The sequence below is a fragment of the Podarcis tiliguerta genome (genome assembly GCF_965153285.1).
Source record: "Podarcis tiliguerta genome assembly, chromosome: 1".
Taxonomy (NCBI): Eukaryota; Metazoa; Chordata; class Lepidosauria; order Squamata; family Lacertidae; genus Podarcis; species Podarcis tiliguerta.
In genome coordinates, this window is record NC_139534.1 from 95,542,194 (window position 1) to 95,554,074 (window position 11,881).

At 41.3% G+C, this 11,881-nt stretch overlaps 1 protein-coding gene across 1 annotated transcript; it reads right to left on the reverse strand.

The window, feature by feature from the left end:
• Positions 1-221: 221 nt before the first annotated feature.
• On the reverse strand, positions 222-10,993 carry FAM98B (family with sequence similarity 98 member B). Its single transcript, XM_083446005.1, has 9 exons — positions 10,866-10,993; positions 8,061-8,209; positions 6,896-7,030; positions 5,517-5,701; positions 4,428-4,508; positions 4,073-4,189; positions 3,282-3,449; positions 1,650-2,928; positions 222-1,593 (listed from the first exon to the last, which is right to left on the reverse strand). Exons 1-8 carry the CDS (start codon positions 10,928-10,930, stop codon positions 2,629-2,631), a joined length of 1,200 nt encoding a protein of 399 aa, XP_083302131.1. The 5' UTR covers positions 10,931-10,993; the 3' UTR covers positions 222-1,593; positions 1,650-2,628.
• Positions 10,994-11,881: the final 888 nt, after the last annotated feature.

Here is an 11,881-nt window from a genome sequence, read left to right on the forward strand (position 1 = left end):
GGGAGACATGGGAAAACACTGCTTATGATGCAATGTTCCAGAAAAGCTTGCATGTAGATTGAAGAAAAATAGAAGTTGCCCTGATCTACCGCATTATGTTATTTACTTTCAAGCACCATTGCCACTGCCAATCCCCATACTGCTGGTTCCTGATCACAGGCCTGTCCCTCTTGCATACTGTAGCTAGCCAGTAGTATTCAATGTACAAAAAGCTATATTGATGACAGCTTTACAGTACTTTATTTCTCAGTGCTCACAGGTGTAAACAACCTATTTCTTAAACACAAAATACTCTCCAGTTGGTTGTCAAAAAGCACAAGGTTTTCACTATGTCCACAAGCATTTTTAAAAGGAAAGTGTTCAAACATAAGATGGAATTGCTCTTAACACAAAACTATTTACAGAAAATGTGTTTCACAAAATACAGTTCAGGTTTAAAACGTACAAAAAACCGATTTATAGAAACGTTCAAAAATCAAGCAAGTTTAATTTATTGCATTTTTTTTTAGGTTGACAAGACACACCTGTATAGGGATCAAAACTGCCAGTAATTTACCGTTTTGAAATATATTGTGATTTGCAAAGGGTAAGGAATGTTTAAAAAAAATAGTTTACATTTTTAAAAACAGGGTAGATAGATGTCTTAGGGTGGAATTTACTTAATGAATGCTGTCAAGGAAAGCCCTGTGCAAAGACTTTCAGGCTTTCCCCAACCTCTGGCTCACAGAACCCCAGAACAGCATGTAGGGGGGGAGAGGGGGTGGCTCCATCTGGCAAGCTGATCATGCTTGGGCAGAGAGAATATTTGTAATATTCCACTCTTCGCTTTTTTCCCTTCTAGCTGGGGATACTTGTATAATCTGCTCTCCATATATAGCTAACTAAAAACACCAACTCTGTACTATCTAATAGCTAGAATGAGCTTAGGACATGTGTGTACGTAACTCTGTATACAAGGAAGGAGGTTTTCAAACGCAACCCGCTCCGGAAGACCGTTCGACTTCTCAAATATCCTAAAACCAAGGATCAATGGGCGAAAATCAGCAAAACCCATTGGAAAAAAACGGAGAAACGCACCTCAGAAGCTGTTCCAACTTCCGAGGCGCGTTTGAAAACGGAAGCAATTACTTCTAGGTTTCGGTGTTCGGGTTCCGAATCGTTTGGTTCCCAAGATGCTCGAAAACCAAGGTTCCACTGTCCTATTCTTCTGCTTGATCTAGTGGTTAGGCTTTGTCAAATAAGCCCCTGTGCTTACTTATTAGGAAGCAAGGATGATGTAAGAATGACATCAGGTGGGAGGGGAAAGTTGCAAGGACAACATTTCTAGGCCCATGCGCACACATCTTTTCCTTCCTTCTCAACAGCCAACTCTGGTAGAACACACTGGGGACCAGTTAGTTTTATTGTTAAGTTCATGGTATAGGTCAATTTTATGGAACTCCTGGTGTTTGGAATTTTGTCTTTTCCATATTGGGTTATGGCATTGGCAATTAGGCTCACCACATCAAGTGGTGTGTAAACCCTTCCTTTCAACTTAGAAGCAGTAAGAGTTGGTGGGTATCCTCCCAGCAGTTTTGCTGTGCTCCCCGAGTCCTCCTCAGCTGCAAGGTTAGGAGGAAAGTTTGGAGCAAGAGGCCCCACATTCTTGCAGAGAAGAGAAGAGAGGGGGGAGTTACCTGCAGCCGCTGCTCAGTGGTGGGTCTCTGTGCCGCACCATCAAGCATCAGCAGAAGCTTGCACTATCCCCCTTTCTGGAATACTTTCCTCCAGTGTTTCCTACAGGAAAGGAGCAATCTTTTTTTGCTGTTGGGAGAAGGTGTTTGCTTCCAGCCAGCCAGCTGGCAAGCAGAAATAGCCTGGCAATCACAATTTTTGGCTTGGCTAGCAAGGCCAACCAAAAAATGCAGACCTCCAATTGTCGTCACTGCAAAAATAAAAATACAGACTTTCATCCCCCCCAGCATTTTCATGGAAACCTCCTGCAGTTTTAATTTTGAATCCGATAACATTACAGCTAGTATACATTTCTACATTTTTCATAAACGTTTTGAAGAAATTGGGGGCCAAATCTAATATACAATGCTTCCCACGTTTGAGGGAATCATTGCAATTTGAAAACTTACAAAGAAAATCAATTTTAATTTTATATTCTGTTTTATTTTGTTAATGCTCATGTTTCCGAAGCTTCTCTTATTACATAAAAATCCAGATCTCAGAGTCAAAAAACCCACTTGCTTCTTTAACCGTTATTTTACACTTAAAACATTTAAGGCCATTGCGCACATGGAACATTTTCTACATAGATATCACTTCTATACAGAAAACCTTGCATGTTCTCTGGGCTCACAGTCTCTCACAGACGCTGCATACAGGAACTCCCTGCTAACCATGGTTTTAGACCACATATAGATAATCACGTCTGACAAATGCACACACGTACATGCAAGCTCATAAAAGGAAGTCGCATGTGGAGGAAAGCTATCATGAGCAAAGTGATTTAAAGGGAACCGAATATTGTAATTTTCAAAAAAGCATGACCAACATAATTCAAACATCATGCTGCAAAGTCAGCTACAATTTATCCCAGACTCCCAATGAACGGTTTGTGTCAGTTAACATTTAGTGGTATCAGTATCTCCTGTAGCCTCCTCCCCCTCCCCTTCCACCATATGACTCGCCATACCCACCTCTCCCACCGTAGCCTCCTCCCCTCCCTTGAAAACCCCCTCCCCCTCCTCTCCAACCTCCACCCCCTCCTCCTCCTCTACCACCACCCCCTCCCCCCCAGCCACCCCCTCCTCCTCGACCTCCTCCTCTTCCCCCTCTACCACCACCATCTTGTCTCTTCTGCCAAGGGGGCATTTCAGGTGGTGGTGGGTCAATTTCTGTTGGTCTGCCTCCACGATCTGGTACTCTTCCCATCAAGACCTGCAATGGAAGCAAAGCTTTAAAATTTTATTTTAGTACATTTCTATTCCATATTTCCCCCATCACTGAGCACATGGGGCTTCCAGGGGATGCTCTCCTATCAACGCCCTGAGATCTACAGGTATAGGGGTGGTATACAAATTTAATAAATAATCCAATAATAATAATAATAAAGCCAGAGGAATTCAGATTTCTCAGTGCACAGTTACCAAGCTCATTAGATTACCAGGAAGACATTCAGTTATTAAGCACTTCACACATTAGACATGTTTACAAGCACTGGCATATTATGAATGGTTCGGTCAGCTCAAGAAAGCTCCTAAAGCTCATCTTGCATGAGGGGGAAAGCATACCTTATTGATTGAGCAAATGGTCTTTTCTCGTGACGATCCACTGCTTGTTCTTATGATCTTCGACAAGTCTTCACGAGCTGCTAGAAGATGGGCTAATGAAATAGTTGATTTAGGAGAGAGTCCATAACGTTTGGGTTGATAAATCCTTGCAATATCATCTGTTTTCACCTTAAAAATAAATGTAGACATATTGCACAGTTGCAGAAATATTAAAACAAAAGCGGGGAGCACTTTAAGTTATGTCCAATATGCCATGTGTTCCTTTTTGCAGTCTAGTATCACATAAGGTCCTTGAAACAAGAGGAACAGCTGGCCAAACGCCTTAGCAACATTTGTCGCTGTTTGAGTAATGCTATAGATGAGGAAGGTTGCAGTTAGGAGGTAAAATGAATCATACATGCATTCGGAACTTTATTTTAAGGTGGTGTTGTTTTTGCTTCATAGCTTCCACTGCCAAAGTTGCAAGCCAGTTTTCAGTTTAAGCAGCAGCTTGTCTCTTCAGCTGCCAGCACTCATGCAGAAGGAATTTCAAAGAAACTGCAGTTGCACACATAGTTCTTGGCTATATGTATACCTTTGAACTGGTATTTATAACAGAAAAATATCTAATACAATCCCTTTTAAAAAAAAACCACTATGCCCTTGAATGTAGAGAGAAACCAGTAACTGGGATTCTCTCTAGTATTTACAATATAAAACTGTTATATTAACAAATTGTGCATCATCAATTAAATGCTTATGGAACCACAGGAGTGTCAGCTACCAGGAAGCTGATGATAAAACATGCTTACCTTTGCTCTATCGGACCAACCAAAGGACTGTACAGTTACGTCTAAGCGCTTCATTAACATACGACGACGGCATTCATATTCTCTGAGAAGAGTCTCGTTTATTTTTTCCAACCTTCCCTATGGCATTGGAGCACAAAACAGTTCAATAGCAGTCTAAAATACAGAAAATACTTTAAATAGTCACAACACTTTTCAACTGCAGGTGCTACAAATTTCTTCTTTCATGTCAAAAACCATAGAAGAATGCATTCACTTTTGATCCAAATAAAGACAGAAAAGCAAAAAGCCTCAATCAATTTCAGCAGGTATTTGTATGCTATTGAATATAAAAGTGGGAAAAAAACTTCATTTTTACCATTTGATCTGCATTCAAAGGAGTTTTAAGCAGAGATTTGCCCACATAAGTGTTTGGCATTTTTGATAAAATGTCCTTAACCTGAAAAAGTAAAAGATACATATATTTATATAAAACCAATTACAAGAATCCTGTGTATCTACATAGTGACACTAAAGTACAATAGAATTTCCATAAAGACAATTGGATCCTTTCTCTCAATGTCATCTTATGAGATGATTCACACAGGCAGGCCAGATGCTTCTTCCCCCTCACCACATGACTGACTCCTCCTGCCTGTGCCCAAGTATGGAAGAATGCCGTGTTCCCTGGCTGGTTCACTTAGGAGTGAAACACTACCTTTCTTCTTCAGCTGCTGTTGTGAGAAGATGCTAGGTGCTGCAGCCAGAGTAAGCAAGGGCACAGCAGTGTGGAGAGGGTCAAAGGGCAGGCAAAACAGCTACCACACATAAGAGCTGCTACAGTCACCTAGACTTCTTTCTAGGTTCCTGTGCAGATTTCTTCACACATGAAAGGACATCTAATGAGGAAAGGGGTTGTATGGCTGTCCTTACCAATGCAGGCTCCATTGCTACCACACACACCTGAGGGGGGGGGGTGGGGGAATCATAGAATCACAGAACTGTAGAGTTGGAAGGGACCATGAAGATCATGTAGTCCAACTCCCTGCAATGGAGGAATCTTTCACCCAAGGTGGGGCTCTATGGGCAACAACTATGCAGGCTTCCCCTGATGCCATAATTCTTTCCAGTTGAACAAAAACATAGGGCATTTCAGAGCAACTACTAGCTGTGCCATTCTTCTAGAAAAGGGGGTGTCAGAACTCACCATGAGCGCCTCCCTCTATGTTTTAGAATGGCAACGGTGCCCACCTGAGAGGAGCCAGAACTCACCTGAAAGGTGTTGGAACGGAGTTCTGGTGAGTTCCCACTGAAAAAGAATCTCCTAAGCAGGTACCCTATCTGCCTGTCACTCTGAGAAGGCCCTTTCAACTCCTTGGTTTTTGTTTTTTTTTACAGGGGACTGGGGCTGTGCAGGTGTACAAAACTAATACCAATGCCACTCAAATGTAGAAAATACACACTGTACCTTTGACTCTATATTGCTTAATAAGACCGGAATATCAGAAGATGAAGGTGATGACTTTGGTAGACCCAGGACGTCGCAGATCATTTGGATTTCTTGGTGGATGTCATTATTCTTCGTCAAATGAGAACTTTTACGTTCTTTCAATTTCAATATTTGCAAAGCCTGAAGTTCTGTGCTTAAAAATACTGGAGGTGGGGGGGGGGGGGAAAGAAGATACGTAAAAGCTAGAGAAGGATCCGTGAAAGTGTTTCAACAAGCAAACCAGTAAGATTAATGCTCTCTGGTCAGAACTGGGTGAGGATGTAAATATGAAAATTAAACAAGATGCAAAGAAAAAAATGGAAAAGAATTTAAAAGCCATGTCAGTGTTACAACATTTTCAGCACAAGGGCTACAGAGACCAGGCAGTGAACAAGCTTGCAGGGGCCACATGCCAATGGTTGGCAGGACCAGAGGCAAAAGTGGGTGGAGCCACAGATGGGTGGAGCCTGGCCTTTGGAATGTGGGTGGAGCCTGGCCTTTGGAATGCTGCTTGCTGCACTGCCATACAAAAGTCAGAGATCTCCCCTTCCACCCATTTCTATCCAGGCAAGCAAGAGGCATTGTTTCAATCCAATGACACATTTCAGCCAGCAAAAGGACTTGAGGGCAGGGGCAGTGAGGGGCGGGGCTTGGGGAGAGGGGGAGTGGCCTGGGAAGAGTCCCAGGGGCCAAACAGAGGGCTGAAGAACTGAATTTGGTTTCTGGGTTCCACACCCTTGCTATACAACTGTTGCACATAATAATGTTTTAAGTAATAATGAACGATGAAAAATGAATCTGAAATATATTTTGATATAAACTTCCTTTTCAGATCATCAGTCAATAATTTAATGATGTGTTAGGAAACCCACATCTAGGGAAAGCCCCCTCTTCCCCCTTAGAGGAAATAATCTGTTGGTTGGTTCATACTGATCAATCCCATTGCAATTCCTTGGAGAAAGATTAGCAAGAACCAGGCTGAACTATTGAAAGGAGCATCTGGTCTAGAAATAATGTTTGCCTGATTCCAAACAGAGCCCAGGTCACACAAACCATTCTCTGCCCAGTTATAAATGCAGAAATGTAATGGGGTAGAAGTCAGCAGTGGAAACCAGCCCTGTGACTTCCTGACAGGCAGATGTATGGCAGCATAAAGTGGACCTTTTTTTGTTCAGTTCTAAACTATTGTACCCAGGTTTCAAATATTATTCTCTGCTGCCATGTGGCTACTGCAATGCATAAGCCTGGATGTAGGCTGTACAAGGCCAGAAAAAGTGGGCCTTTTCTGTCTCCAGAATTCTGCGTGAAACAAAACAGTCACCTGTAAAACTGCAAACAGAAAGACTCTGGTAACTTACATAGGACTTTAAGACAATCTTCTTTCTTTTTTAACCGCTCTTTAATTTCTCCAGACACAAGTGATGAATATGGACAAGCCAGCTCTTTTAAAAAGCCACTCATCTCAAGCTGTAAACTTTCAACGTCTTCACCACCTTTAACAACATAGGGGAAGAAAGTGTCATACACTTAAAAAACCCTCATATCAGGTTCCAGCTCTGGTGCTTTAAAAAATAGTTGGGAACCAGGTGAACTAATTCAGAAAAAAATATCATACAAATTGCTCTTAAGATTTTTAAGTAACATTTTGCTGGAAAAAACCCTGATTTTAAAAATCAGAATAATGTGATGCTCTGAACTAATATCATATCCTCCAGAATTAAGTCAGTCCAACAAAAAGACAGAATGAATGGCACAGAAACACAACCTGAATTTATTTTTGTGCAGGGTATTTTGTATTTTGCAGCAGCAAAGAACAAGAAGTATAAACCCATTACCGTATTGGCCCGAATATAAACCGCACCCGAAAATAAGCCACACCTTTAAAATTGGAGTGGGGAAAGGAAAACAAGAAAAAATACCCAAATATAAGGCGCTTCATTCCTCGCTGCTGCTGGCTACATACAAGAGGCTCCCAGCTCTGCAGTTTCACAAGCTAGAAGGCAACTGAAATCAACACTGTGTATGTGTGCAGCTAATATGTTTCTCTCCACTGCCTCAACTCACACGTGATACCTTTTCTGCATTCCATTCATTACACCTGAAAAAGACTCGGGTCTCTTTTCGTCTGCCTTTGTAGGGAGAAGTCAGGTACCTTTCCTGTTTTAAAGTGCTTGTGTTTGAGTTTCGGTTCAAGTAATGAAGGTTTTAGGGTCATGTTCACCAATATAAAAGAATCCTCTTTATTTTTTTGAGTACATGATCAGTTCAACTCTGTTCAATCAGGTGACAAAACAAACACAATTCCCCCCCTTCGATAATAGATCTACAGGTTAGAAAGACTGTAGAAACATCACTACTTTTCTTCATTAATTGTGTTAATACCACAGCAGAATGTCAAAAATCACTTCAATTATCTCCACAACAAATTTATTTCCAAAGTGAAACATTCATGAGATGACAAAATGGAAAGCTATGACAAACACACAAACAAGATTCCAACAGATTAAAATCATGTCAAATTACCAGCTGTTGAGGAGATGCTTTCTTCCAAGTCACACAACGGCTGTATTTGGGAACTTAACCAAACACAAAGATCGCAGAAGTCTTGTGAAGCCAGACCACTCTCAGCTGCTTTATTAAGGGCATCTTCATCCAAAAGAGGGCCTTTGTACCTGGGGAGCAAAATACAGAACACAAAACATATGACCTAAGTACAGGAATTAAAATTTAAAAGTAGAAAAAATGTTTCACTGTGGAATTTATTCAGTCATTCACAAATATTCCTTTATTGAAAAGTAAGAGTGTATTATTGTTGGATAGCTGAGTGTGTGCAATTAAAGTGGTTGTGAATCAAAAATAACTCTTTTTGTTTACCCATTTTAAAAATGTTTAAGGCAAACAGAACTTCAATATGGATATGTTTTAGCGACAACAAATCTGTACAATATGCAGAGGAGTGCCTAATGTAAAATTACGCCTCTCAAGATTATTTTTTGTAATAACAAAAGAATTGGCTGGGGTTTTTTTGGCTGGGGTGGGGGTGGGGAACAACTTTACTTCTTACCATTATGTCATTTGTTCCTTCCATCTCTTGACTCCACAGAAATGAATTAAATGATTATTTTTATTATTTATTAAGGCTGCAACCAAATGTTGATTATATGAGTTTTAATCTATCAAATAAATTCACATATGGGATAAAACTATTTCGGAAGAATATGTTTTCATCTTAGAAGAACCATTCCTCCTGTGTGTGAGAAGTGAGAATGCCTCTTTTAACATGCATTTATATACACACTGTATTCAAATATTTTTAAAAATCAAAATCTTCTGCCTGATTAATCAGGGGCATTTTTTAAAAAAAAACACCAACTAGTTTGTAAATTTGTTACTGTAAATGGATGGAAATCCCATGGCAGTTTTTGTACGAACATTTTTAAAGAATGGTCAGCAATGTTTCAACATGTTGCCAATAACTACGGTATATCAAATGCCAAGCGTAACTGCACACGTTGCATTCCAAGGCATACACCTAGGTTATTCTAAATGCATCATACAGACTATGTAGTACTTCAAATATTAAAGGCAATATGCTTTTGACTAGTTGTTGCTGGAGAGCAAAATTGGGGAGCTTGTGGGCTTTCCATCTGGCTGGCCTCTGTAAAAACAGGATGCAGGACCAGATGGGCTTTTGCTATGAACTTTCCAGGATGTTCATAAAAGCTTGAACTGTAACAAGCGCCTATAACATTACTGGATACATGTGAACTTCTGATTCACCTGCTACTCCATACAGAAGCAAGTGAGTACAGTACAGTGGTAACTCGGGTTACAAATGCTTTGGGTTACAGACTCCACTAACCCGGAAGTAGTACATCAGGTTGAGAACTTTACCTCAGGATGAGAACAGAAATCGTGCGCTGGTGGTGCAGCAGCAGCAGGAGGCCCCATTAACTAAAGTGGTACTTCAAGTTAAGAACAGTTTCAGGTTAAGAACGGACCTCTGGAACGAATTAAGTTCGTAACCAGAGGTACCACTGTACAAGCCATCACACAGAGTTATGCATGCAGTATTGTGCTTCTGCTGTGTGTGACATCAATAAAAAGAAAGCAACATTTTATGTAACTAAGAATGAAATACAAAAATTCATTTAAAACTCCCATCTGTGAAATACATGCACATGCTAAGAATTTACAGTTCCAGCATTTGTCCTACACCCTGCCTATAATCCTAGCCTCAATGCATTGTGTGTTTTTTTAATGTGTTTTTTACACACTTCTCCAATGCTTGTTGGATGGAATTTCGTTTTGAGTCTAGTTTTGCCACATGCCAATTTCTCATTCAGGGACACCACACATGGGGCATGAAGAAGATAAAAGTCCCTGGAATATGGTACCATACATAGCAAACTATAAAACCTGGGGGTTCTTCCATCTCAATATGTACATTTTCTTCCCCCATCAAGAAAGTGCAGGCCAGGGCAGTTAAATAAGTTTAAGGCTGCAATAACTAAGCAACCTTAATTGGAAGCTGTGACACTGAAACCACAGAGCTTTCTTCCTTGTGATCATGTGAGGAGGATTGGGCTGCCAGTGGGACATCAGTATATAATCATTTGTACCCACTGATTCTTACTTTCAATTATTGCAAGACTACTATGGTGTTCTACCAATCTAACTTCTAGCTATTTTTAAAAAATAAATAAATAAATAATGCATGTATTTTGCATGTATTACCAAAGTTATTTGGTCAAAGCGGGAGCACTCCTATTCAACTAATCAAATTAGCACACATTTGGAAGCGATAAATACTGCTGCAACAGAGCAGTCTCAGCAGTTGGCACTCAGTGAGCAATCAAAACTCTGTGCCTGTTAAACAGATGACGCTGCGAAGTTGAGAAACAAATGTCTACCTATTATTATTCATTAATACTTGAATATTATTTGTTGTTTATTATTATTATTTGAATTTATATACCGCCCGATACCCGTAGGTCTTTATTTTCTTTTGATTTCTCTCCCAGTCTTTGATCAGCAGAATCAAGAGCAGATGATTTTTGAAAGCGTGTCACGAGCGCGCGCGCAAATGCCGCGCTTGGTCCACCCCGGGCTCCACGAACAATTCTCCCACGCACACGAGAGTCAAAGGGGAGGCCAAGGGGAACCCCGGGATTTCAAAGGGACTGGCGAAGGCACTAGCGGCGAGTATTTTAAAAGGGGTGCCTTGATTTGAACCGGATTGCATGCGCATCCCCGAGCGGCCCTCCTCTCCAGCCGGCCTTCCCGAACCACCTCTCTGCAGCGGTACCCCAACTTCGCCCCGCTCACCCCAGAGCCTCGAGCGCGTCCAGGATGTCGCACTCCATTTTCAGATCCTGCGCCGGTGCCTTCATTGCCCGCAGCCGCCTCGGCCCCGCCCCCGGGAACGCCCGCCATCCGGCGCGCCGCTCAGACGGGCCCGGCTACCCTCCCGCTGCCCAGCCTTTTGGTTCCTCCTTGCAGTTCAAGCGCCCTTACAGATCAATCCCGATAAATCGGCACCGTTGCTAGGAATTTGGAAAAGGAAGGAAAGAAGAGTCATGCACGTTCGGGTGTGCATGATATTTCGCATAATCAGCAGCAGCAGTACGAAATCTCTTCAGAGAGCCGCCTTAGATTAGGCGGAGTCAGCTCAGCTTCTCAACTAGAGTGTGCAAACTTTCCTGCAAAGCCTGCTCGCTTCAGTTTTTATTTCCCCACCATTGCCGGATTTACGTATAAACTAAACAAGCTACGTATAGCTAAGGGCTCCACTCTCTTGGGGGCCCCCCAAAAAATTAAAGGGGGAAAAACTACTAGATGTACATTTTCAAAATATAAGATAGAAAACAAATAAAATAAAACCTACATACAGCAACAGTGGCAAATGACTTTAGATACCTATTAGGTCCATAAATTACCATATAGCATACCATATAGCATATATTCATCACAAAAAACAGTGATAATTTGTTATTGATGAAGGACAGCTGGACATATAAAGGGCCCCATTACCTCCAGTATCATAGGGCCTCATCAAACCTAAATCCGGCCCTGCCAATGCTTAACATTTGCCTGTTGCTCCGACGCAACACATGTCTACTCTGAAGTCAGTCCCGATAAAAATGAATGTTTTTAAGCAAGGACATAAAAACATTCATTTTTAACCAGGCCTTTGGTTGATTTGATTGACATCCTGTGCCCTTTAAAATGTGCTGGGGTTTTTTTTTGGGGGGGGGGTTATTGGGTTGTTTTTATTTTGATTATGTATTTTCTGGTTTTATATTTTGATTTTATTCTGTGGGCCTCCCTGAGACCTGTGAGTA